Here is a 25,597-nt window from a genome sequence, read left to right as displayed (position 1 = left end):
TGAAATTGCGGGGTGGACTATGCCCACTTTCATCATCACCTCAACTGCCCCGCCATGAACTGTTAAAATTCCTAGCAATTCCTATATCAATGCATTGACTTGTAGATTAACGATAACGATACTTGACATCCATATTTTGCGACTCCTTACCTGCCGTCGAACAATCCGTCTGGAACAGGACTTTCCTTCAAGAATATCAAGGTGGAGCTATGGACTACCCCTTGAGCTTCCAGCTAACAGAAAGTAGGTGATGATGTCTTCGACCAATGTCCGGCAAGGCTTTCCTTGTCACAGAGGCCTTCGATACCAATGCCATCACGAAGGGCAGCACGGCATCCCAATGGCCTCAGAAAGGCCACAGACCCCGATCTCGGTCAACGTTGGGACACAATGTTCGGAAGCCAGCACGCCAGCAATCGGAAGGGCAGACACGTGGAATGAATCACTCTACGGTGATGGCATGATGACCACCAGCCGGACAAACTGGTGAACCAGACGACCGCCGTCGAGGTGAGGGACATTCCGGCTGAAAAGTCCGTTTCCCCGTCCCGGCCTTTGTTGGTCAGCCTCGTGTCTCTTGCTCAAGGCAGGTAATTGGCTTTGAGAGTATGCAGTTGGTCAGTACAAAGACGAGTGCGCTATATTTGGTGGTGGCACATGAGTGTAATCAGACATCTCACCTCAGCCAGTAGGGAACCGTCACAGTGAGCGCTTTGGAATATGGGACCATTGCAGCTTCGGCACATGCGGAACCACAGCCGACGTGACCACTGCTGGATCTCTGCTGGTTGAAGATGGACTGTAAGCAGCCGGCCGAAGGTATCCAAAAGAGGATTCCTGAACTTCTTGGGAACACCTGGTTTGGGCATTCCGATGCTCACATGTGGCATTCCTCTTTGGATTCTGGCTGGATTCTGGTGGCGGTGTGGGACGATGCCGATCCGGAAGAGGGGGTCCAGAGAAAGGAAATGAAAGCGCACAGTGGTGTGTCACTGGTCAAAGCAATGCCCATATCAGATGGAAAGGGTCCACGACCATGATGACCTTATTCCCGGCGTTGCGGTTTGAGTTCACGCCTCCCAGGAGTTCTAGACGGGCGAAGAATGCCGAAGCTGGGGGTCATCGGCTTCAGGTCGCCAAGCTTCTTCTCCACGACAGACAAGCCTTCGCCAAGGTCACCAATGACAGCATGGCAAGAATGACGGGAACCCTTGGCGGACAGTCAGATTGATCAATGGAATCAAGAGGGGTTGCTTCCCCGCAGCTTTTCTCGTGCATTTCACATTCACACAAGATGGTTCTGGACAAGAAGGCAATAGAAGGGTTGTGTGAACGCGAAGGGTGACCTCAAGATGGTGCCATCGTGAGCGAGAAGCGGGGAAAACTCACTACAGTCCCAAGTCCTAGCCAGCTAACCGATGTGTAGGGCTCCCACAGTTTCCGACCACACCAACTTGTGTAACTTGTGCAGCACAGTATCTCCCAGTATCTCCAGGGAACACGTCGTCAGAATAAGACCACCTAAGTAACATTCCTGTGGTGGAAAACAGGATGGCTCATTTGGGGTGACGAAGAATCACGCTGCGCCCCAATCTTGTCGTGCTTGGTGTGCTTGGGCAGACCACATTTTCAATCAATCCCCGCTGCGCGTTGAGATGCACCCAAGACGTACAGTGCGAGCCTGGGATCAGAAAAAAGCTGGCAGATCGCTGGAGGAGTGGTGTTGTGCTGCGAGTGCTGCCCGGCCGCTTGTTTTTTTCCCGCTTGGTTATAGCCATCCAGTGATAAGCGCTAATTAAACAGCACCCCTATTTTGTCTACGGAAGACGGAGAAGCGTCGAGAAGTAATCAAGACCACTTTACAACGTCCGGTATTGCTGTTGATGGTAGCAACGTGAGGAGAACACAAAGGAAGCAAGCAAGCAAGCAATTTGTCACACTGAGATTTGTCCCTTCGTTTCTCAGCAGCTCGAATCCTCTCTTTTCATAGGCCTCGAGCGGTGAGACTGGCCGAGGTGGGCAGGCGCTTGCACTTCGCTTGGACAGGCAGCTGAACACTGAAATGCTAGCGGCAACAGTACCACCATCACGACCACCCCAGTTTTCATTTGCCAGCGCAACCTGACCCTGTGTCGCCTCCCTCAGGACAGTGCGCTCTCACCAGTCCAGGCACGGTATCTCCGCTTCTTTACTCCAGGCCAATTTTGCAGTGTTGAGAAGGGCCATCCCTTCTACACTCCCGGCTATTAATCATTCCACCATCAAACTTTCAAAGTTCAAACGTCTTCGAGACCGGCCGTTGAGACAGGACGACAGAGCGACGACAAAATCGACAGACTTGACGCCAGACACGACCAGCCGCCGTTTCAACCTCCACAAACAACAACGCTGCCGTTGCGTTTTTTTGCCTTCACCCGCTCTCCAAGCCTACCCGTCGATTCCCGACTGCGAGCATCTCTCGGCGCCCAGCCCTCTCTGCGATCGCCTCCCCCACGCCAAACATCGCGACGGCATCCTGATTGTCAGCTCATCAATCCCTAGACACCTGTAGTACCATCGCGACACAACCAAACCCGACGACGACCCGACCTGCCACCCGCGCGGTTGTGTGGCTTCTCCGCCCCCGGAGCTGCTGACAACTCGTCGCTGCGCGCCCCCAGCCTTCCTGCGACGAGAGGACGACTGCTTCATTCGAGGAATTAATTCCATGGAGATTGGGCAATAACAGAAACTAGGCGGAAGGCCGCCCTCAATCAGCGTCATGGAAGCCCGGCAGCTATTTCCCGGTAACGCGGGCCCCGTGCCCACCGACGCGCCGTTAGTATCCAAAGGTCGCAATTGCGGTGCTCTCAATCTCCCGGTCGGCGGTATTCTGTCCATGCCAAATGGCGATGTTGTTACCCTCACAGCCTCGGCTGCTTTCCGGCCACTATGCACACCAGTCACTCCACCAGCCATCATTGCCAACGCTGGCGGTGGTTCAGTCGAGCTCGATCCGAATGTAGGGGCAATGCCGGACGACGATGGATGGACATATTCCGACTTTCGCGATCCCTTTTATGCGTCAACCTTTCCTCAGTGCTATGCGCTTGCGGCGACGACAGTAGTTGCGTATATGCTTGTTATCATGTTATTCGTCACGCCACGATCTTTCCTGGATGGTGGAGTTGTTGTTCTTGGTCGACGAGGATTCACTCACAGCGGCTCGGGGCCGACGATTGGAGGCAGACCGTGGTTCCAAAAAGTGGCGGCTCTGTCTGTCGTTATCTCACTCACCATTGCGTCTGCTGCGACCTTTCAGGCTGCTGAGGAGCAATATATTTATCAGATTCAGAATGCGAAGGCGTTGCAGGAGGAGGTTTTGGGTGGCAACGAGCTAAAAGCAATCCGAATTGTCTCCAACACGTTTCTGTGGCTTGCACAAGCCCAAACTCTCATTCGCCTCTTTCCCCGCCAGCGAGAAAAGGTGATCATCAAGTGGACCGCCTTTGCGCTAATCACGCTCGACGTCATCTTCCAATCTCTCAACAGCTTTCGATATACAGACCAGACGGGCTCGAACCGGCCCGGCTCCTTTTCCGATGCCATCCCAGCACTCAGCTACCTCTTCACGCTTGCTCTCGGGGTGCTGTACGCCGCCTGGGTGGTTTACTACTCACTGATGAAGAAGCGATATGCCTTCTATCATCCGCAGATGAAGAACATGTGTCTCATGGCAGCCCTGTCATTGATGTCGGTACTTATTCCCGTGGTCTTTTTTATTTTGGATATAGCAAAGCCAGACTTCACCGGCTGGGGGGAGTACGTCAGATGGGTGGGAGCGGCTGCCGCTAGTGTGGTTGTCTGGGAGTGGGTGGAAAGAATCGAAGCTTTGGAACGGGAAGAGAAACGAGACGGTATTCTCGGAAGAGAGGTGTTTGACGGAGACGAGATGCTCGATGTCACGACTTCTGACGGTCGTGCTCGTCGCAGAAGAAAAGGGAGTGGCAGTGATGGCGGGGATAAGGAGATGTACGTCGAGAATCCACCAAAGAAAAAAGCAGCCACCCAAGGAGAGCGAGGAAATACATGGCCCTCGGTAATCGCCATGAAGGCCAAGTACAGGTCTCGGCTGAGACCAAAGAAGGATCAAGATCCAGCTGACCAAACAACAACGCAAACGACACCACAGCCATCGGATCATGACCGAGTACGATCTTTGCAACCACCGCTTTGGCCAGCAAGACCAGCGCCGACAGCAACACCCATCAGTCGGACAGACACTGCGAGCGCTGCGAGCACGGTGTACGCAGTTCGCTACCACCAAAACACAGACTCGGCATCGCAAGCCACACCGCCGCCGCCACACAACACAAGTGCCCTATCACGCACAGCCAGCACGTCGTCAAGCCGAAGTAGCGATGGTAGAAGCACCCATCGGGCTGAACCACCCCGGAGACCAGCAGATGAAGGCCAAGGTCCACAGGGAGGTGGGTCCAGCAGATGGCAGACCCTCACACCGAGCTTCTCTTTTAAGCGAAGTCGGCGGAGTGATGAGGAGAATGCTGTCTCGTCTGAGGAGAAGAAGTCACCAAGAGAGGAAGGGAAGTGGGACATCCGCGGCCGATTTGAAGAGTTCACAGCAAATCAGGCCGAGCGGTTGCGGGAGAAGTTCCGGCCAGCTCCAGACACGGATAGTCTGCCTGTGACGGTCATTCCAGCACCACCTCGCCGAGGGGCTGCTCTCGCCCAACTGTTGGAAGATGAGGAGCTTCAATACCAGCGAGCGACAACCCCAGTTCGTGCAGTCTCAGATCTGAGATCGCGAACCAATGATTCGTCACCTACTACGCTGGTTGGTCGTTCGGCTTCGATCTTGACAAGTTCGAGGCCTCAAGTTACCCCGAGTGGCACTCAGATATCATTTGCGGACACGGTGAGACCTACAGAGCCTTCCTCTGGTCGACATTTGGGAGGGCCTGAAGGAGGGGGCCCATCACAGGACTCTGATTCCACACCAGGTCCAGATACTGGTCCTGATTCTGGTGGCCGCGCTCCTTCATGAAGGTTTATACACGTGACCTGAAAAAGATACCGGGCGATTGTTTTGGCTGTGGTTGTGTATTTTTATGGGCATAGCAGGCGCGCATATTATTTCACGGAGCATTTTCAAGGGGGTTTTTTGGAGGGTTTTGTTTCATTGGGCTTTTGGATACCACAAAAAGTGATGGTCTCATGGGATGTCGATATATCGACAGTGTTTTGGATCTTGAATCACGTTCTCGTCTATTTAGTTGGGACGTGGTTTATTTCGGGGGGAAAAGCAGTGGTTATGTGATCTGCTACAGCAAGGTGTCAGATCTATCGTTTAGCTTGTACGGGAGGTTTTGGTGAAGGAAAATCAAGTACGGTTATTTCTGCCATCCATGCCGCTTCCATGTGTCTGGTCTGTCAGCTTGTGTTGCACGATCTTACTACGCTCTAGATTCTCATAACACTTTTGGTTGTTGACACAGCAGTCAGCACTGTATCCAAAGACTCGGTTGAAAACGGCAGCTGGCTTCCAGAAAAAGGGGCTCGCACTTGACCTGTGGGTCTCGTTCCCCTAAAATCAGGGGTTCAGTTGTTGTCCGTCGTCGATTGGCCGTTTCTCAAAACGCGGACCCGTCGACTGCACAGTGTACTTTTAACACCATCAGTTCGTTCGTGCTGTGCGACACGGCGTTTTGAACTGATTTGACCACTTTGTTTATCCTTGAGGTCAACAATCAACAAAGGGGATTTGGGTCTCTACAGTCAGTGCCAGTCCCTACACGCATACCTACCTGCAACCACTTTTCTTAGAGGCGGCGTCTGGAAGTGTCAGCAGGCACAAGCAGGGATCCATTACCTAATCGAAGCCTTTTTTTTCTGCGGGAACCCTGCAGTTTTTGAACCCCCGTCTCATCCAGTCCCTCGGAAATCAAGTCCGCGCGCTGTGCTAGCTGGCTCGAGAACTGTTTGCCTCCGACTCCGACAATTCCAAACCTTTTTTTTCTTCTTCCTTGCCCAACCCGAGACACAAACCGGCGAACGAACGAACATTTAAAACGGCCGCGTTGTGGCGCCCTATGACACAGAACTGAACAGCTTTCCTTACCTAAAATCACCAAAGATGGCGACGGGATCAGAGCCCTTCCCGCCTCTGCCCGGCACCACCACCACCACCGAGAGCGCGACGGCGACGCGAAGGAGGACGAGAAAGGCGAGCATCTTGGGAGATGACTTGAAAGTGGGCGACACCGGCTCGCCGTCGCTTGCTACGAGCATTGCGCACATCCAGGGAGCCCACTCCAAGGTATGTGTTTTCTTTTCGCTCGCTCTCTCCTGACCGCTTCGAAAGTAAACACCACCACACCAAAACTAACTCACAGTGTGTCTGTTCCCATTCAGGAACCCCCCTCCCCCCCATCAACAAAACGCACCTCCAAACGCCGCAAAGCCCGCACCCTCCTCCGCCGAGTCAAGCACACATGCGTAAAACACACTTGGGTCCTCCCCTTGTTCCTGTTGTCTTGCTTTCTCCTCGGCTACGCAATCAACCCTACCTCCTCCAACCCCCTCTCCCACTTTTTGTTCCTGTCGTACAGACTCCCCCTGTCGGAAACCCCGGGGGCGACCCACGTCCAGTACGGCAAGGGGCTCTGGGACATCGCCTTTGTGACCTTTTACACCGTCGTCCTCTCCTTCACGCGCGAGTTCATCATGCAGGAGGTCCTCCGGCCGCTCTCCCGCTGGGTCGGGCTCAAGTCGAGGGGGAAGCAGGCGAGATACATGGAGCAGATGTACACGGCGCTCTACTTTGGCATCATGGGCCCGTGTGGCATGTGGGTCATGTCGAGGACGCCAATCTGGTACTTTGATGTCGTGGGGATGTACGAAGGTTACCCGCACAAGACCCACGACGGGGCGTTTAAATTTTATTATCTCTTCCAGGCGGCATACTGGGCCCAGCAGGCGATTGTATTGTTGCTTGGGATGGAGAAGCCACGAAAGGACTTTAAGGAGCTAGTCGGCCACCATATCGTCTCGCTTGCGCTCATCGGTCTGAGCTACAGGTTTCACTTTACGTATATGGGGCTTGCGGTGTACATCACGCACGACATTTCGGACTTTTTCCTCGCCACTTCCAAATCGCTGAATTATGTCGACCATCCGATCACGGGACCGTACTATTTCCTGTTTATGTGCTCTTGGATCTACCTGAGGCATTTTTTGAACTTGAAGATCTTGGTTAGCTTGTTTAATGAGTTCAAGACTGTCGGGCCGTATGTCATGGACTGGGAGGGGGGCAGCTACAAGTGTGACTTGGCATTTTGGATCACGGGAGGTTTGCTGGGGAGCTTGCAGGCGCTGAATCTGTTTTGGTTGTTTTTCATTGTGAGGATTGCGTATAGGTTTGTGAGGGATCGGGAGGCGAGTGATGATAGGAGTGAGGATGAGGGGAGTGGAGATGAGGGGGAGCAGCAGAACGGGAAGAAGAAGTGAGGGGGAGTGAGAAGGGTGGTTTTTGTTCGATTCGAGAGGGGATGGGAAAGTAAAGGGAGTGGGTTTTTACATCTTTTAATGATCTTTGTCTTGTCTCTTTTTTTTCTTTTGAGAAGAATCAAGCCAGCAAATGATGGATGAAATGGGCATGACGACTGGAAGGGATGGATCATGGAAAACCAAGCAGGGTTTATGGTATAGAGTGGTCGGGGTTGGGGTTGGGGGGTGGGTGGTTGGTAGGCGGATGCGTAAACAAATTATGCCAGGTATATATATGTCGTTCGTTCTTTTGTACCATTTTGGGGTTTTTAGCAAGCAATGGGGTTGGGGCGCTGTGCTGCTGCTGCTGCTGCTGGCTGGCTGCTTGGGTCTGGTCTGGTCAAAAGGTTGGACTTGTACATTCGCTTTTTCATGTTTGCATGGGAGGAAAGCAAGGGGCAATGGGAGGAGGAAGGGCAGTGCGTGACAGAGCGGAATATTTAGCATTATTAATAATATGGTAATAGATGAAATGAACCTATGATACTTTGGCCTTGTTTCCGGCTTGAGAAGAGATGGCCACGGCATTTGGGGCACAATATTGTCTCTTTTTGCTCACCAATCTTGTGTCTTCTACCACTATTCTATCACCTTTACCTCTTCAGAGTCCTCTGCTTCGAAGCATCAGTAGCCACATTCCGCCCCTCCACCAACAACCCCTTCCTCCTCCTCACCCCATCCATATACCTCTTCGCCACGATCTCCTTGTCACCAAACTCGCCCAGATCCTCCAGATCATCCTCTGTAAACGGCACCCAGAACGGGTCCTCGTCCAGAATCTCAAAGCCAGTGAAAATAAGCTGAGGCTGGGCAGCACCAGATGTGCGCTTGCGCATGTCATCCGCGAAACCGAAAGATTCCGCAACGGGCAAGGTGGCGACGATGGTGAAGAAGGGCGTGCCTTCGTTCATGGCTTCGGACTGGACCTTGCCGCGACGGCGGGTGAGGACGTCGTAGACGCGGCCTAGGACTTCGGCTGAAGGAAAGGGAGGTTAGTATACCAAGTTAAAGGGGGGAGAGGGAGAGGAGGGAAAACATACTGCCTGCTTGGATCTCAACAGAATACATGGCCAGCATTAGACGGGGTGACCAATCCAGGAAGCCCTTGTGAATGGATTGTTGTACAGTCTTGATCACTTCGCCAGTGAGACGGTTGATGTGGTCACGAGCGGTCACGTTGCCCTCAATGTTGACAGAGACATCCTCAATGAACACAGCAATGCCCTGGACTGGCTCGTGGCAGAGGGGTCCGTGATGGGTGGCGAGCTGAAAGGCGTAGGCGATCTTGTCGCTGAAGTGGCGGGCGTCGAGGGATTCATCACCAGAAATCTTGACGGCCCTGGCAACAGCCTCCTTGTCGGCGGCAAAGGCCTTGGGGAAGAACTGGTCTTTGGTTGCGTCGATGAGAATGTTCGGGCCTGTGCGCCTGGGGCCGAAAGAGATGATGCGGTCCACGGCGTCCTTCCAGATGGAGGCGTCGCGGGCCTTTTCGCTCTTGTCAAGGGTGGATTGAAGTTCCTTGGACAGCTCCTCTGCGGTAAGAGCCTTGGTGATAGTGAGGTCGTTGTCCTCTACGGCATCTGCTTCGGACGAATCATCTTGGGCTACGGAGCCTTCATCGTCACCATTCTTCTGGCCTGAGTAAAGAGTCTTGATACTGGCGGCATTCTTGCCTAGGAAGTCGGTGAACTCCGCTGGAAGTGGCCTCACGCGAAGAGTGATGGTGACTTGCTTGGAGCTGGTAACACCAACGACCACACCACGACCGAGATCCTTGTTGACTGGAGGACGCATCTCCTCTGCGCGGACGATTGTCTCACGGTAGGGCACGATAGGGGCACTGGCCTGGATCTCGCAGCGGGCAAAGCGTTCCCTGAGATCGGTCAAGCAGCGTTCCAGGTGCAGTTCACCGGCAGTCAACAAGACGTGCTCACCGGTAGAAAATTGTTCATACTCGGCGCAAGGGTCACTCTGCACAAGCAGTTGGAGACCCTTGATCATCTTGTCCAAGTCGGATGGATTCTCCGGCTCAAGAGCAACACGGACGATGGGTTTGCCGTGCAGGTTTGCTATACCAGCAAGGTTGACAGATCCCTCGAGTTGGCTGCATATTGTGCCAGACTTGAGCAGGCCGCTACCCTCGAGCCCACGGATGCCAAAGACCACACCAGCCGGGACTGTGTCCAGGAGCTCAAGATTGCGGCCCATCATCATGTAGAGTGCCTCAACCTTGACTTTCTTGGGAACTGGCTCAGCAAGCGGATTGGCTGGCGAAAACTTTGGTGGTAAGACGTAAACTTCGTCACCAACAGAGAGGGTTCCGGAGTAGATACGAGAGAAACCAATCAAATGCTCGGTCTCGGCAGGCTTTTCCTCCTCTTCTGGTGTCTGGGTCTCAAGAGAGGCGCTTGCAAGTCCATCCGTGATGAATTGAACGTCATCATCCTCTCTGTCGCCTCTGGCCTCTTTCTGTGCACGGAGTGCCTCGGCGCGTTTCTTTCTCGCAAGATCTCGGGCTTCCTCGCCATTCATTGGCCCTTTTCTTCTGTTTTCTGGCAATTCGCTCTCCTTGACTGACACCATCTTGCTCACGTACGCCACCATGGGGTCTGACTTCTCCTTTTTGAATGAGACCATGGCTTCCTTGATGGCAGGATCGATTTGGTCCGCACCAGGCACTTCTTGCAGCAATTCTGGAAGACGTTCGGCTTGGGCGGTTCTGGGCGAAGGTAGCGACTCAACAACTGAAACCAGGAGTGCCACCGAGAGTGGAAGCCAGGACGCGAAGACGGCGGTAAGAAGTAACTTCGGGTCGCGGGAGCGCAGAATATGAGGTGGAATGGTGATGTTCAAAGACTTTGTGATCTTTTCCAGCATAGCTGGATCCCCCTTTCCGTGGTCACCACCTACGGTGGCCCCATAGACAGCCCATATAGTCTCGAGCACCAATTGAACAAAGATAGGCTTCAAGTTTCTGCCTTTCAGATGTTTTGGCCCGAGAACCTTCCTGGTCTTCGGGTCGAGGTAAAAATTGCCCCAAAGGACCTTTTCAAGAAGGCTGCGCTTGATGCCGAGCTTTTTCTCATACAAGCCAGCGAATTGCCGTACTGTGAACGCCCAGCCATCGATGGCACTGCCAAAGATGACATTGTTCTTTTCGGGGGCAAAATAGATCTCCTCGTCGTCCTTTTCTTGGAACTGTAAATCACCGGCATCGCTTTGCTGGTCCACCAATTGGGCCTCCTTGTTTGCCACAGCCTGGGCTCGGCGCTCCTCCATTCTCTCTCTCCAGTTCAGATCCTCCTCCATTCTCTCGCCTTGGAAGAAACTACCCAGAACAGCGTTGACTTGTTCTAGTAGTTTGCTGATGTGAATATATGCTTCGTTCGGCGTCATCTTGAGCTCGGTGATAAGGCGATCGATTTTGTTGATGACAAGTAATGGCTTCAACTTCTCGATCCACGTTTGTCTGAGTACTGTGACCGTCTGACTACATACACCCTCTACTGCGTCCACCAGAACAACAGCCCCATCACATAGTCGTGATGCCGTCGAGACCTCACTGCTGAAATCGATGTGCCCGGGTGAGTCTATGAGATTGATGAGATATTCTTTTGGCTCAGGGGTAGCCTCTGGGCTTGACCTTCTCAGCATGGAGAAATAGAGAGAAATAGCTGATGATTCCATGGTGATACCACGCAGTTGTTCGTCTGGACGGGAATCGAGGTAGCGGATCTTGCCGGCCAATCTCGGTGAAATGATGCCATTTGTGGCAAGAAGAGCGTCTGTAAGTGAGGTTTTACCGTGATCCTAGCTCTTGTCAGTCCAGGTGATGCTGATATGTGTAAAATTCACTTATCAACTTACTACATGCGCGAGAATGCAGATCTGTTATGAGGCGTCAGTGAGATTCATCCATGTTTGAGAGAGATGTGATCTATGACATACATTTCGAACATCGTCGGCGTTTTGCTGGAGCTTTGCCAGCTTATCGGGACTAACGACCGGCATGGTGAATGTGTGTGATGGTGGGTGTGAAATGTACAGTTGGTAGGGTTGGTATTTTCTGAATATAAACAACGAGCACCTCTAGACTTTTCTATCAAGGGTGACAACAGAAAGTTGATATATGCGTCGTAATCCAACACCTCGATGGTCGAACTGGGATGGAAGTGGGATTGACGATAAGATAAGTGGTCCAAAATATTTGGCGGGGCAAAACCAAGCCCCTCCTTCAGAAAACTGGGAGAATCGGTCTGTCACAGGTGGGGCCAATAACTGAATGGCAAGCTGTTTGTAAGCACATGTGAGCTCGAGATATCTTCATTCTAAAGTTGTTGACGTAAGGAAGCTATATAATTGTCAAAATGGCCTGAGATTACACCGATGACTCTTCGCTGCGGCGAAGCTCATGCTGTGCAGCTTGATTCAAAGTGATTCATCAAAGTTGCATCAAAGCGATCGACAAAAATGCACCAATAGGAGCTTATGCAGCTAAACCACCAACAATTCTGCCAATACTGTTTAATTGCTTACTTGCACACCAAACCCTAAACCGGCGCTGCAGCTGCCATATCAAAATTCACCGCTTTGTCCAGTGGCAGCCCCTCAAGCACAAAAAATTGAGCCCCACCCCCGGCAGCAAACCATTTCTGGGTCTTTTGCGACTGACGGCCACCACCACAAACCAGTCCATCCACCCGCGACCCTACCACCGCCCCGACGAACCCCCCGCAAACCGACCCGTCGATTTACAGTTCCGAGTTTGCCTGTCACGAGTTCGAAATCATGAGCGCCTTCCAGCAGGGTATGGCCCCTATCCGGGCCATGGAGGACGATAGCGATGTTGAGGAGGAGGCCCTCGTCGCCGACTACCAGGAGCAGGTCCAATACGGACAGGACGACGATTTGGACGGCCTCGACCAGGCTGCCCTTGCCCAGGCTGCCGACGATCTCCAGGCCCGGTTACTCCAGGCCGCTCAGCCCTTGGATTATCAGGCGACGCTCGAGGCCAAGTTCTCAAGCTACGACAACTACTGCAGCTTGTTCCACTACATCCTTAATTCGGAAGGCCCCGTCGATCTCGAGCCTCCATCGGTCAGTTTGCACTATACCTCAGCCGAAATGGGTTGTGGATTACATGTTGAGGGCCAACAAGCTGACGTTGATACTGAGGGTAGTACTACTGGGCCTGGGATGTGATTGATGAATTCATTTACCAGTTCAACACATTCTCCACATACCGGGCGAGGATCGCGCGGCAGGGAAACAACGAGGAGGAGGCTCAGCTTCTCAAGGAGAACCCAAACACCTGGGGTTGCTACAGCGTGCTCAACGTTCTCTACTCCTTGATCCAGAAGTCTCAGATCCAGGAACAGCTCCAGGCTACCAAGCGCGGTGAGGATGCCGCCCTTGTCGCCGGTCCCTACGGATCCAAGGCCCTTTACAAGATGTTGGGCTACTTCTCGATCATTGGCCTCCTCCGGGTCCACTGCCTTCTCGGTGACTTCAGCCTCGCGCTTAAGACTCTCGACGACATTGAGCTCAACAAGAAGGCCATGTTCGCCCGTGTCATGGCTGCCCACTTCACCACATACTACTATGTGGGTTTCTCTTACATGATGATGCGCCGCTACGCCGACGCTCTCCGCATGTTCAGCCACATCTTGATCTACGTCTCCAGGACCAAGAACTTCCAGAAGAACGCGCAGTACGATAACATCAACAAGAAGAGCGACCAGATGCTCGCTCTCATCGCCATCTGCGTTGCCTTCCAGCCCACTCGTCTGGATGACAGCATCCACACCGCCCTCCGTGAGAAGTACGGCGAGCAGCTCCTGAAGCTCCAGCGTGGCGGCCCCGAGTCCCTCCCCGTCTTCGAGGAGCTCTTCCGCACTGCGTGCCCCAAGTTCATCTCTCCCGTACCTCCCAACTTTGATGCCCCCGAGAGCAACATCGATCCCATTGAGCACCACCTTTCCATCTTCATGGAGGAGGTTAAGACCAACATGTTCAACCCCACCATCAAATCTTACCTCCGTCTTTACACCACCATGGACCTCAAGAAGCTGGCTGGTTTTCTGGACGTCAAGCCCGAGGAGCTCCGTTCTATCCTGCTTGTTAACAAGCAGCGCAACAAGCAGATCCGGTGGAACGAGGGTGCTCTTTTGGAGGGCGAGTGGGTTAACACCAGCGACCTCGACTATGCTCTCCAAGGTGTAAGTTTTGATCTTTTGTTGGTTGTTCATCTCAAGACAAGGCATATGCTGACTTCATCATGCAGGACCTTATCCATATCTCGGAGGCCAAGATGGGCCGCAAGCTCGTTGATTGGTATCTCCGCAACCTCTCGCGCACTTATGCATGAAGGAGCAATATCACACCGCAGGGACCAGGGGTTTCGGCTGAGATGGGAATGACACAAAATGGATATTTCTCCATTGGGTCATACTGATACCCAGTCTGCTGTGTACATCTCACCAGGGATTTATGTAGGGCACGGTAACGGAAAGACAAAAGCAGGGAGCTGGATGGGCGGGGTGGATTAACGCACGCAAGGTACCTTTTCTGTGGTTTGCAGCATTGCATATCAGGCGTCAAAATGGAAAGCTTTTTTTTTCTTTTTTTCTTCGCCTGAAAGGGAGGCACGATATGCAGCACATACCATGACAACGCGCGCGGCGGGTAGACGGTATGGAACGGAGGGAAACATTTAAGAAAAAGGGGGCCTCCGAAAAGTCCGGTCGAGGGAAGACAAGACTGGCCGGCGGCCGAGTATACCCCGAGGTAGTTTGAAGGATCGCCGGTTTCCCTGGAGATAAGAGCCACGGCAGGAATGGAGAGCGGTGATAAGCGGCTTTTCGGCTTGTGTGGTATGTTTCTGGGGAAGTAAGCAGGGTGCTACTATTATATGGTACCAGCTTCGGACAGCGATCTTTAATACGATGTGGATTTGAAAGCAAGATGGTTGTTATCATGATTGTAACACACGTAGCTGGTGACAGGAAGATTATGACTGGGTTGTTTTGTACGAGCCATATGCACAGAACATATGGTGAAGGTGATTCTCACTGGCGGTGTGGAGTTTGATATGCTGATGCTGGTATGGTACGGTACGTAATGCTGTGGTGGTCGTGCAATTGGTGAGATGGCCTGATGAGGTGGGTGAGGTGACATGTGAAATGCTGTCGTGTTGCCCCGTCCAAGGGAAGCTCCCCCTCACCTTTCCCCTCTCCCAGGTAGGGGACTGATATGCACAATGACGACCACACATGTGTTTGATGTAGCTCCAGGGGTGGCCGGTTTGATGTCGATCTCGACCTATTGTACTCGGGATAGGGGGACGAGCTATATGCTGCTTTTGGGTCTGGTGTAGGATGGTACACTGTTTGTTTACCCAGCTCATGTATATGTTTAGGGAGCTGCTTGGGATAGACATAGCAAGGTTTTTATACCCACCTGTTTTTGGATGGTAGTATAGGTAGCGCAGATTCCAAGCTCGCCTGCATATCTCATAGTCCGACAAGATGATCAGGTTTAATTCACGAGTCTCTTTTTCTTTTCTCTCTCTCGCTCTCGCCTAATAAGAGGGATGCCCAAAGTCTTGGGGGAGCTAAGGATGTCTGGGTACCAACTTATCCCTGTGGACTTTTTGATGATCCAAGACTTTTCACCTCCGAGGTCCTGCATACAGGAACAGAAGCCAAATACCTACCAGTCGAGAAGAAGAGCAAGTTATGCACAAGGCCGGCGGCGCCTAACTTGTCTCTGACGCAAGGTAAGCCGGAAGGGCGGTTCCCCCTATGCCCGAACTCCATGCCGATTGAGGTTGTGTAACGGAGTATTTAGAAGGTACGTACACATCTCTGAAAGTGAGATCTGAACTTCTTTTTTTCGGACTTTTTTAACTGACTGGCAACTCGGACCACCTCCCCACATATTGTATAAGCGAGGTCACCTGACCGCCCTCCCAAAATGGGCTAAGACTTACTTTGCCACTAGGCCTAATTTGACAGCACTTCCAAATCTCTTCCGGAATTTAGGACCTCAAGCATGAAGTTCACCACCGAGGCTACACTCTGGAATTAAAGGCACGACACCACCACATAAGTATATAATAAGTGGTATGTATCTATGCTTTTTTACTACTGGAAAATCCTATTGCACTTGCATGTACTTTAATTGAGTGTAGTGCAGCTAAGTCGCAATTGAATGAGTGCCGTAGTGTGTGCGCCTAACTAATTCGTCTATTGCAAATATTCAACCAACACGCAATTGTCCGTGCGGGCTACCATACTAATATAGGTGTAGCCTCCGGCTTGCCAAGTAGCGGAAAATCAGGCTGGAAATTGCAAAGGCAGAGCTTTGTATGAGGAAAGAAAAGAAATCATAGTAGATTTGATCGGGCCTGGAAATCGGTTTGGAGGTAAACCGAGGTGAAGCCAAAACTCCTGTAGGTAGAAGTGGCCCGCACGGACAATTTTGTGTTGGTTGGATATTTGCGGTAGTTTGATTGGCTGGCTAATTGATTGAATTGATCGCTGGGTGTAGGCAGGGTGGGTCTGTACAGCTAGTGGTGAGGTGGTCCGAGGTGCCAGTCATCTAAGTGATTCCTTTTTTCTAGGCTTGGTGGAGCAACTTGCATTACTTACTCTCTTGACCATGTGCACTTGTACATTGCGTTTGACAAGTAGTCGAACCCTATCAACCTGGGCCGGCGTCTATTCAAGTACCGACATTTTCTCGGGTTGCTTGGTGTTACTTTGTATACCTGCCTAGGTGTGTTTTACACAGGCTCAAGTCAGGTAGGGCTGGGAGATATGAATTGGGTGCCCAAGAGGCATTCTACCAATAAGGTACTGAAGACCGACCTGGTCTAGAAATTATGTCGCCGTAAGTGACTCATGCTCGACACAATTCTTATTACTTTCAAGAAAAGTCTTTTCCCAGATCTAAAACCACTATCAAAGTCTTGCATGCATGCATGTTCATCCATCAAAGACCCTCCCCCAAAGACTTTTCCCCCTCTCCCTCCCTCCATCAAAAAGAGCCAAGCCGGAGATGACAAACTGAAACCTTTAAGAAAAAAAAGGTGTCAAGCAGTGGAACGCAACAATTGTCCACGTTTTTCCCTTCTCGTCAAAGAATGATGCGGTGTGGTGATGGAGTCCCTCTCTCACGAAGAGGAGTTTTGAGAGGGAGGCCTCCGGATGGACACTTGCTAGCAAAGCCCAAATCCACCCACGCCCCAACCACCACCACCAACCCACAGAGAGAGATCTGGAACCACACAATTCACTTCACACCCCTCCCCTCCCCTCCATGCTACCCCGCCGCCTCCGCCGCCGACGACGCGGTGGATAGAGGAGTCCTGTAATAAGCTCTAGCTTTGTACAACAACACGTTTTTTTCCATCTTCGGATGTTGTCGGCCGTTCGGGCTATCTCCTTCCCATTTCCCCCCAAGTTGTATGTCTGTGACGAGGTTGAATTGTAAACGTGAATGTGTGTGTGTGAATGAGGCATGCATATGCAAGCCGCACGCCCAAGGGGCTCTCCCATCTTTATAGGTTCACGCAAGACTTGGAGATCACTCTATCTAAACCTCAACTTTGTTGCTTGATAGTGTAGCGTAGTGTACGTCTCATTTTGCCAAGTCGGTTGTCGAGTCTTGTCCCGCAAAAGCCCAGCCCACCACCGTGCCGAAGCCCCAAGCATCGTCATGGATCTCTTGTGCGTTTCCTTGTTGGACCGACCTTGTTCTTCGTCGGTAGCACATGCTGGATGGATGGGTGGACAATGTTTTGATTTCCAATACACATACGAAGAAGGGCGGGCGGACCCCCCTCCGGATATTCCGACAACAACGCGATAATAGATGAGCTCATATCCCGGAATGGAATTGACGGAGAGAGAGCGAGAGGTACACGGACGGTGTATGTAAAAGGTGCCGGGTGGTTGTTTGATATCGGGCTTTTTGCATACCGAACAAGTAACAAGTGTCTTGCCTCTCTCTCTCTCTCCTCCCAGCCAGCACTGTGTCCGAGACAAGACACTTGGCAAAAGAGACCCTGAAGAGATTACGGAAACCTCCCGCCCTCCGTATGTACAGGCACGGGCAGTCTCACCTTCTGCTTGTGGCGGTAGCAAGTGGATAGGTAGCTGTTGCTCCATCATCAGTTAGTTCACTGACCGCTTTCCAATGCCCCCCTCTCCTGTATCTGTAGAGAAGGGAAGTGACCTACCGGTAAACCTACGGGGACGGTTCTGGGGGACGGTGGCTTGCCCTCACAAGACCTCGCTGACGGCAGCCCCACTGATTAGCACCTTGGCGGCAGAAGCTGGACCTTCGTTCCAAGACTTCCCAAGACAACCCAAGGACCGCCCGCTGCCATCAGTGGTGGGGTCATCTGCCGTTGCTGCCGTCTTTGTTTCTGCAAGGCCAATCTGTAGCGGGAGTAGGGCGGGTGGTGGATGGTGTAAGACCACATCCGAGCAAGGCAGCTTGCCGACGATGGTGATGATGTTGATGGCAGTGGCCGTTGGTGGTGGTGGTGGGTGCGGCAGCGGTCGGTAGTCCAGCGTGGCGGTAGTAATAGTGTCGGCGGCAGAGTAGCGGGAGATGGGAGTTCAACGGGAGCAGTACCAGGTGGTATTGGGCAGATGGTGCTAGATCCATCTCTACATACCACATCTACCCCGGGATGTCAAGGGCTCATGTGACCTGTAAAGGTGCGTTTTATTGAGACCGGGAGCTCCCAGGAATGGTCACCGAATGGGATCCTTCGTTGTTCACCCACCCGAGACGAGACCAGTGAGACGAGCAACAAGAGACAAGAGGCAAAGACGACGACATGCTGTGCCAGACCTGAGCTACGGGCTGCCAAGGCTCTATCGCCTGGCCGGTCGAGAAAGCTTGGTCCTGTTGTGTTTCGCCGCACAACAGGTGCGGATGTGTTACAGGACTCGAGGTGTTCCAGGTTGCCCGTTGTCCGAAGCTTCTTGGGAGAGAGTTGGATGACAGAATTGGAGGTCAGTGATCGGCTCTCGGGACTGGCCGCTGCTATTCAGACTGGCGGATGTGCGTCACTCGCAGTGCCCCGCGTCAAGGTCCAGGTCCAGGCCGTGGCAGTCTCGACGCTACTGGGACAGTGCTAGACCAGCTTGGCTAGGGACAGGGTAGCCGAATAGCCGTCTGGTGATCCAGATTCATCAAGCTGCACCAAAGCTGCACCGTGGTGGACAACGCAAGGCCGCTAGCAAGATTAACGGTCTTGCCTCTCCATGCCGTACCGACTTCCCTTCCCTGGCACTTCCTGGACCCTTCATACCCTTGCCAGATTGGACAGCCAGGAAACAGCCCACCCGCCAAGACAAAAGAAAAAAATGGAAGCGGTGGTGACTTGGGTCCGGCTCTGTCTGGCTCTCACGCTCTTAAGACGGGATCAGATATCTAACCACTAGGGTGCCATCCACAGCTTGGCCTCTTCTGACTTTCCCTTTCTTCCTTCCCAAACCTCGCCCGCCTCGTGCCATCTCCTTTTATTGCTCCATATAAAACCGTTGCATACATTGCATCACGGTACCGAGAGAGTATCGTTTGGCTGCGTGACAAGAGAAGCAGAACGACCGAGACTCCTCAAAGTACCCTCCAGTGCCCCACCTGCTCGACCACCCAGCTCTGCTTGAACCAGTGCAGTTTCCGTTTGCGAACCATCTGAGAGAGAGCTTTCCCCCCTCCAACAGGCAACACCGACATACATTCAAATTATTCATATTCTCATCCATCAACAAGTTCAGCATAACACACATCCATTGTCAAAACCTTTGCCGGGACGAGACCCAGTAGCCACAGCTTAAACTCACATCAAATCAACTCAACGCCATTTGCGACGAAGCTCACCGAGCAAGCACCTTCTTCACCACCTCCTGGAAGCAAGTTCCCGTTGCTTGCCTGGTGCCGTCAGCAGCACCAGTCCAAGTGGGAACATCTCACCAACCGAGTTTTCCAACAGCTCTATGCAAGTTGTTGTTGTTGGATAGCCTCTGCTGGCCTCTCCGTGAGGCCGCTCAAGCACTGGCATAGCACCCGTCTACCCAGACTCTCCCACACGCACATATCCGACCTACGATGGCCGGTAAAACATTCAAAAAAAATGTTGCCGGATTGATCTCCTCCTCCAAGGCGGCGAAGAGCCCCGACTCCGATGTCTCGCCGCGCACAACCACAACCACTACCACCAACTCCAAAGCTCCCACCGACTATTTCGCCGCCAACATCAGCCCCCCGCAGTCTCCTCAGCAATCGCCCGGCGCAACCATACCGTTCCCACCACTGGCGACGGCGTCATCGGGCGCTAGTACCAACACCTTTACGTCGTCGTCCAACTCGGCAGTGGACGGTGTGGATGATTTGCGACAAGCCTCGAATGCTAGCAGCAACCGGCCGGGCGTCGCATCTAGAAAATCCTCGACGGCCTCTGTCACATTCCGCCCTCCTCGAAATCCAAGCCTCCCGCAAGGCGCGCACCGGAAAACGGATATAAAAACGAGACTCCGGGAGGCGTCGCCCGAACCTGTGAAGTAAGTCTGACCCTACCTGCATGTGTACCTGACCCCTTCCGACCCCCATTTCGGTGTGGTGCAGATCGATCCCGTTCGGCTGAGTCGAGGTACACGCGCAACCTGTGCTTGTGCACACGGGTCCAAGTGGTCCTTTTTTTGGACGGGGATAGCTCTTGTTTCCGGATGATTGCATATCCCCCGGCCTTGGAGCTGTGTGTGAACCTCTGATCCCATTACCAAACGTCGTCTGGAGGATATCGCGTGGCACAAGGAGAGAAGAATACGATGATCATGATATGATGCTGGCGAGCTGGTTCGGTGCGTGGTGGCAGGACAAACGGGAGGTTATACCAGCAGCAAGCCGCGGGCGCAATTTTCTTGGGGATACTTGGCTCGCATCATCGCTCAGCAGACTATCATGGAAAAAAAAGGCGCCGATGGATGAAGCCCACCCCAAAGTCAACCACTAGAACCCCGCCCCCCCACCAAATCACTCGCTAGACGGCGGGCTCGCTCGACAGATGTCATGCCTCCAGCCCAGATCCCGTTAGCCGAGCAGCGTGTCAAGTGAGGGGTCTGCCATTCTCTCTCTTCTCACTTTTTGCGCATGTGTTTTTCTGGGCTGTGGCTGTGATGTACATGCGTCACGTTTTCCCTGCGTCATTCTCCCTTCCCCGGCCCTCCAGATACTTAACGGTACTAAGCTTGTTCCTGTCGAGCCTCCTAGAAGCCCAGTGGCCTTATTCGACGATATATGTTGCCTCCGTCATCCCTGCACCTATCTGCCCTTTTAGTTGCCCCCCGTTGCACCATTATCCTTCTTACTCCGAACTGGTTTCCTGGCCAGTTTTCTTACCAATTGTCTGGCTGAGCAAGACACCCAACGTCTCATGGCGATGCTAACAGAAAGGCCTGCGCCCCACAGGTTTCGATCGCATGTCGGTTTTGACAACCTTCCGGTCGGCGAAGCGACAAAGAACAATCCAGCATCATTGACACTTCACGCCAAACATGACGGCTACCAAGCATCACGCCGGTCCCGCACCTTTATGGTTGGCCTTGATGAGCACTCCTATTCCGACTATGCGCTGGTCTGGTTGCTCACCAACATGGTGGACGACGGCGATGAGGTGATCTGTGTGAGGGTGGTGGAAACCCCCTTTCGGGTCGATAAGAACTACAAGGAGGACGCGGAAAAGCTACTCCAATCGATTCAGGAAAAGAACGAACACAACAGGGCCATCAAACTGGTCCTCGAATATGCTGTAGGCAAGCTCCACGACACTTTCCAGCAGCTAGTACGTATACATGTTTTTCTTCCCACGGTGCGGGCACGAATGCTAACCTAAACCCCCCCAGCTTAGCATGTACAACCCCTCCATGTTGGTGGTTGGCACCAAGGGCCGCTCGATGGGTGGTATTCAGGGTCTGGTCAATACGCGCAACTCTTTCTCCAAATACTGCCTTCAGTACATCCCTATTCCGGTTGTGGTGGTTAGGCCCGACGAAAAACGAGCCAAGAAGAAGGAGAAACGGTCCCACGACCCGGGTCGACAGAGCTATGCGCAGATGCTGGCTTATAACTCTGGAAAACACGAGGCGGATAGCGAGACTAGCAGTATCTACGAGCTGGAGAAGGCCATCTCGGCCGACGAGGAAGCCCACCGGGTGGCAGCAGCCATTGGCCTGCCGGCCAGGTTCGACCCCACGATAAAGCCGTACAACCCCAAGGGGTCCAACTCTCGCCGATCATCCCCGTCGGCGCTAGCCACCCCTTCGTCTGCCGGAACTGCGTCGGTTTCACCAAGCCCAGCAGCACCGGCCAACGAAAGTGACAACGACGACAATGAGGACGACGATAACAATGATGATAGCGGGGACGATGACGACGACTTCGAGGTGGAGGCTGTCTCGTCACCGCCGCACTTGAATGGGGCGCGAAAGCAGACAGAAATCATCAAGGAACAGGAGCAGAAGAAACGACTACACGATATGGAAGTAGGCGAGGCTGCGGCTTTATTGAAGTCTACAAAGGTGGATGAAGAAGACGACGACGATGAGTCCCAGGATAGGGCCAGTGGATGATATTGATTTCGCTCGTTTTTATTTCTCTCTTTTTGGGTGGATTTTGGCTTTTATCACACGGCAAGGTGTTGGGGCGCAATTGAAACTGAATAAGGAAACGGGAGAGGCTGTTTTTCTTCTCTTTCGAATCAAAACATCAGGTCTGGATTGGGCTCCAACAAAACATGACAGTAGCGGAAATTTGTTCTACCTAAGGCTTTGGCACTTTTACACGAGATGAGTGGAGGGAAGTTGGGGAGTTGAGATGCGTTATAGAAAGTACACAGTGAGATATTGGCGAGAAGGGGTGGGTGCTTGACGGATGGGATGTCCAAAGCAGGAAGAGAGAAGCGCTTTAACTGTATCCGTAACTTGTATATTACTATCAATGGGCTGGCAGAACTCCAGCGATCCTCTAGGTCCTGGTGTATATATAATAGCTATTCATCTTTTCTCTCTCTTGGTTGTTGGTTCTGTTTGAGAACGTCCACGTGTCTTTACGCATCGGGCAAGTCTCACGTTTTGAAAGGCAGCCAAGAGCAGTGAGGCTGATGGATGGGTGGATGGCGGGGAATGGTCCAAGCTCCCTTACAGAAAATCCGGGGTCCCCAGCCAGCCATTGAACTAGACGCGCCCATTCTCGTTCGTCATGCCCATCACTTTTCGTTTCTGTGCAAACGTTCCGCCGACGACGACACAAACGAGCTTCAGCTTTTATGTACAAGGAGTGTGTACCAGAATTCCGATCATTTTTTTTTTTTTTTGTTTTTTTTTTTGCCCAACGACACACCAGTAAGGGTTTGAGTTGACACATAAATTTCGGAAGTAGAAAGGGATATGGTATAATGCTCTGGTCATTTGTGTCTTGTCGCAAACCACCACTACCACCAGCGCCGCCAGCCCGAGCACCAGGAGTAGTAGCAGCGCAGAGGTAGTCGCAAGTGCAAACACGACACACGATCACGAGCGGATAATTGGGATAGACGGATTGGTTGATTGATTATCACCACGGCCACGACGATCGAACAGACAAGGCCTGCCTGCCTGGTCCACCGAATCCGAAAGCCAAATCCGAGAGTGCCACAGCAGGCGATTAAACATACCCTTAAACAACAACCAAAACTTTTCAACGCAAACCGACCTTCTATTTCATCCTCGCGACCGTCACCACCAGAGTAAGAATGCCCCCCGACTCCGACTCCGACACCACCTGCACCTCCACCTCCACCTCCTGCCTCCCCTCCACCTTCAGCATCCCCACCCTCCTCGCCCTAACCCCCTTCCTCCTCACCTTCCTCCTCGTCTTCTCCATCTCCCTAACCAAAATCTTCCCCCACCTCGCCTCCCTCCAGTCTCGCGTCTCCTCCTCAGCCTCATCAGGCATCTCCGACGGGGAAGACCACTTCCTTCCTGCGTCTGCGCCCTTGTCGCTACGTCAAGCGCACGAGGAGCACGCGAGCAAGTCGCCCCGGCGGAAAATCGCCGCCTACACTTTTGCTGGGACACTAGGGTTGAGCGCGGTGCTGGCGGAACTGATACTAGCTGAGGTGGCAGAGGCGATACCAACGGCGAGGACGGTGGGGTTGAGGGTTACTGTTCCGACTTTGTTGGTTTTGCTGGTGGGGGTTATACCATTTCTGGAGGTGCAATCTGTTGTTGGGGGGGGTTTGGGGTTGCGGTTGGGGAGGGATGGGAGGGGGAAAAGGAGTAGGGTTGCTTGGGGGTTGCAGATGGGGGTTTTTGGGGGGTGGTTGGTTTGTTTTTGGTGGTTGGGAAGGGTTGTGGGGGGGGGGCATGGGGATGCTGGGGATGCTCGGGGGTGGATGGGGCGGATTACGGGTGTGGTTCAGAGGACCAGGGTTGATGGTGGGATGCCAGGAGGGGGGGAGAGTGGTGGTGGACTATCGAGGGCGTGTTTGGAAAGGATAGGGGTTATTGGTATATTGAGCATGGCGCTGTTGTCGGGGTTTGCGAGCGTGAGCAGCCCGTGGCATATCTTTAGTGATAACCGGGCGTATAAACGGCGGCCGATTACGGATACGGATATTGCAAGGAAGCAAGCTGGTTTGGATGCGACGAGTGAGTTGCTGGTTACGAAGAAACATCGGTTGAGGAGTCTGCAGCGGAAGGCGCAGATGGCGGAGGGGGTGGGAGGGGGGCAGCAACAACATCACCAGGGATCAAATGGCATCATGGGGAAGGTCTTGGGCGGGATCAAGGCTGTGACTGGGGGAATGGGGACGAGTGTTGAACAAGCAGAGATTAAAGCCCTACAAATGGAAATCTCGGGTCTGGAGACTATGGAGGCGAATCTGGCGGGGAGTTTGGCGCAGCTGAAGGCACGGCAGAAGGCTCACGCGAGGGATGGAACGGTGGTGGGGAGGGTGTTGGCGGTGCCGCAGTATGTTTTTGCGGGGTATTGTGTGTATCGCATTCTTGCTACGGTTCTTACCACGCTCAAACGGAACCTGAGTTCTTACCCGTCGTCGCTTTACTCGCCTTCTTTCTCGTCGTCGGACCCGATTTCCCGGTTTCTGGGCCTGCTGGCAAAACATTGGGACCCGAAACTGGATCAACTCGCCTGGGCGCGTCAGATCTCTTTTTTGTTGTCGGGTGTCATACTGGCGGCGAGCGCGAATTCAGTCCTGCAGACGTTTAGGTTGTTTACGAAGTGGATGCCGGGGGTGCTGTATCAAGCCCAAGCGAACTTGGCGTTGCTGATAGGGCAGATCGCGGCGACGTATGTGATTTCGGCGGCGTTGTTGCTGAGGAGTAGTTTGCCGAAGGAGGTGGGCAGGTCGGTGGGGGATGCGTTGGAGAGCGCGCTGGAGCCGGCGTTTGTGGATCGGTGGTTTGAGGGGTGGTTTTTGGTTGCGAGCGGGTTGACGGCTGGGGGGATTTGGGTTGGGAGACGGGTGAGTGGTGGTGGTGGGCTGGGGGAGTTGGGGGAGGAGTGGGATGATTTTGCGGGGGAGGAGATGGGGCAGAAGAGGTCGTGATTTCATCTATGGGAGCGGGATTGTATACTATGATATTGTTGAGCGTTCATGTTTGGGATATGGGGTATGGAGCATGGGTATAGGGAGTTCACAGGGTTTGGATCTGATATGGATTCGGGTGTATAACATATGGCATCACAAGAGCGATGGCATCTCAACGATGAATGTTGAGATACACAATACAGATTTACAAGGCCAGGCTGGGCTACAACGCTGGTGTTTAGAGAGCAAATACGATAATACAACAACAACACAAGTCACACCTACAAAAGAAGCTCACCTGCCTTTCACTCAACATCGTCCTTGGCTCAGGGGTACTATCATGAGCGGTGGCACAGATATCCAACCCCTTGATGGTCCGAGCACCACTCCAATCATTGTGTACCATCGCACAACCTACCATCGCCAAGCCCAATTCTGAAGCAA

At 52.9% G+C, this 25,597-nt stretch overlaps 9 protein-coding genes across 9 annotated transcripts; 6 read left to right on the top strand and 3 right to left on the bottom strand.

The window, feature by feature from the left end:
• Nucleotides 1-447: 447 nt before the first annotated feature.
• Nucleotides 448-730, bottom strand: QC763_706010 (uncharacterized protein; the record flags this gene model as incomplete). The annotated part of the gene is made up of 2 exons (XM_062915600.1): nt 448-598; nt 681-730. 2 exons carry the CDS (start codon nt 728-730, stop codon nt 448-450), a joined length of 201 nt encoding a protein of 66 aa, XP_062761573.1.
• A 315-nt stretch (nt 731-1,045) lies between these two features.
• Nucleotides 1,046-1,560, bottom strand: QC763_0104760 (uncharacterized protein; the record flags this gene model as incomplete). Its single annotated transcript, XM_062906437.1, has 2 exons — nt 1,046-1,210; nt 1,531-1,560. The coding sequence occupies 2 exons, from the start codon at nt 1,558-1,560 to the stop codon at nt 1,046-1,048; spliced, it is 195 nt and encodes a 64-aa protein (XP_062761572.1).
• A 1,201-nt stretch (nt 1,561-2,761) lies between these two features.
• Nucleotides 2,762-5,044, top strand: RIM21 (pH-response regulator protein palH/rim21; the record flags this gene model as incomplete). Its single annotated transcript, XM_062915599.1, has 1 exon — nt 2,762-5,044. The coding sequence occupies one exon, from the start codon at nt 2,762-2,764 to the stop codon at nt 5,042-5,044; it is 2,283 nt and encodes a 760-aa protein (XP_062761571.1).
• A 587-nt stretch (nt 5,045-5,631) lies between these two features.
• On the top strand, nt 5,632-8,023 carry LAG1_2 (sphingosine N-acyltransferase lag1). The gene is made up of 2 exons (XM_062915598.1): nt 5,632-6,316; nt 6,412-8,023. The coding sequence occupies exons 1-2, from the start codon at nt 6,134-6,136 to the stop codon at nt 7,504-7,506; spliced, it is 1,278 nt and encodes a 425-aa protein (XP_062761570.1). The 5' UTR covers nt 5,632-6,133; the 3' UTR covers nt 7,507-8,023.
• Nucleotides 7,982-11,923, bottom strand: RIA1 (Cytoplasmic GTPase/eEF2-like protein (ribosomal biogenesis)). The gene is made up of 4 exons (XM_062915597.1): nt 11,494-11,923; nt 11,413-11,433; nt 8,586-11,355; nt 7,982-8,521 (listed from the first exon to the last, which is right to left on the bottom strand). Exons 1-4 carry the CDS (start codon nt 11,554-11,556, stop codon nt 8,139-8,141), a joined length of 3,237 nt encoding a protein of 1,078 aa, XP_062761569.1. The 5' UTR covers nt 11,557-11,923; the 3' UTR covers nt 7,982-8,138.
• QC763_705970 (uncharacterized protein) lies at nt 11,924-14,506 on the top strand. Its single transcript, XM_062915596.1, has 3 exons — nt 11,924-12,642; nt 12,726-13,763; nt 13,829-14,506. The coding sequence occupies exons 1-3, from the start codon at nt 12,334-12,336 to the stop codon at nt 13,910-13,912; spliced, it is 1,431 nt and encodes a 476-aa protein (XP_062761568.1). The 5' UTR covers nt 11,924-12,333; the 3' UTR covers nt 13,913-14,506.
• A 4,223-nt stretch (nt 14,507-18,729) lies between these two features.
• On the top strand, nt 18,730-20,209 carry QC763_0104710 (uncharacterized protein; the record flags this gene model as incomplete). Its single annotated transcript, XM_062906436.1, has 2 exons — nt 18,730-20,126; nt 20,191-20,209. Exons 1-2 carry the CDS (start codon nt 19,675-19,677, stop codon nt 20,207-20,209), a joined length of 471 nt encoding a protein of 156 aa, XP_062761567.1. The 5' UTR covers nt 18,730-19,674.
• A 789-nt stretch (nt 20,210-20,998) lies between these two features.
• On the top strand, nt 20,999-22,661 carry QC763_0104700 (uncharacterized protein; the record flags this gene model as incomplete). Its single annotated transcript, XM_062906435.1, has 2 exons — nt 20,999-21,406; nt 21,468-22,661. The coding sequence occupies 2 exons, from the start codon at nt 20,999-21,001 to the stop codon at nt 22,191-22,193; spliced, it is 1,134 nt and encodes a 377-aa protein (XP_062761566.1). The 3' UTR covers nt 22,194-22,661.
• Nucleotides 22,662-23,353: 692 nt separating this feature from the next.
• Nucleotides 23,354-25,171, top strand: QC763_705940 (uncharacterized protein; the record flags this gene model as incomplete). Its single annotated transcript, XM_062915595.1, has 1 exon — nt 23,354-25,171. The coding sequence occupies one exon, from the start codon at nt 23,354-23,356 to the stop codon at nt 25,169-25,171; it is 1,818 nt and encodes a 605-aa protein (XP_062761565.1).
• Nucleotides 25,172-25,597: the final 426 nt, after the last annotated feature.

The sequence above is a fragment of the Podospora pseudopauciseta genome (assembly GCF_035222475.1).
Source record: "Podospora pseudopauciseta strain CBS 411.78 chromosome 7 map unlocalized CBS411.78m_7, whole genome shotgun sequence".
NCBI lineage: Eukaryota > Fungi > Ascomycota > Sordariomycetes > Sordariales > Podosporaceae > Podospora > Podospora pseudopauciseta.
This window is presented reverse-complemented; position numbering and strand designations above follow the sequence as displayed.

Excerpts from the sequence above, each read along its gene's own strand:
- LAG1_2 (XM_062915598.1), top strand. The coding sequence starts at position 6,134 with ATGGCGACGGGATCAGAGCCCTTCCCGCCTCTGCCCGGCACCACCACC. Across the intron at positions 6,317-6,411 it reads TCCAGGGAGCCCACTCCAAG|GAACCCCCCTCCCCCCCATC; the intron begins GTATGTGTTTTC and ends GTTCCCATTCAG.
- RIA1 (XM_062915597.1), bottom strand. The coding sequence starts at position 11,556 with ATGCCGGTCGTTAGTCCCGATAAGCTGGCAAAGCTCCAGCAAAACGCC. Across the intron at positions 11,434-11,493 it reads ACGCCGACGATGTTCGAAAT|ATCTGCATTCTCGCGCATGT; the intron begins GTATGTCATAGA and ends GCCTCATAACAG. Across the intron at positions 11,356-11,412 it reads TCTGCATTCTCGCGCATGTA|GATCACGGTAAAACCTCACT; the intron begins GTAAGTTGATAA and ends GACAAGAGCTAG.
- QC763_705970 (XM_062915596.1), top strand. The coding sequence starts at position 12,334 with ATGAGCGCCTTCCAGCAGGGTATGGCCCCTATCCGGGCCATGGAGGAC. Across the intron at positions 12,643-12,725 it reads TCGATCTCGAGCCTCCATCG|TACTACTGGGCCTGGGATGT; the intron begins GTCAGTTTGCAC and ends TACTGAGGGTAG. Across the intron at positions 13,764-13,828 it reads TCGACTATGCTCTCCAAGGT|GACCTTATCCATATCTCGGA; the intron begins GTAAGTTTTGAT and ends TTCATCATGCAG.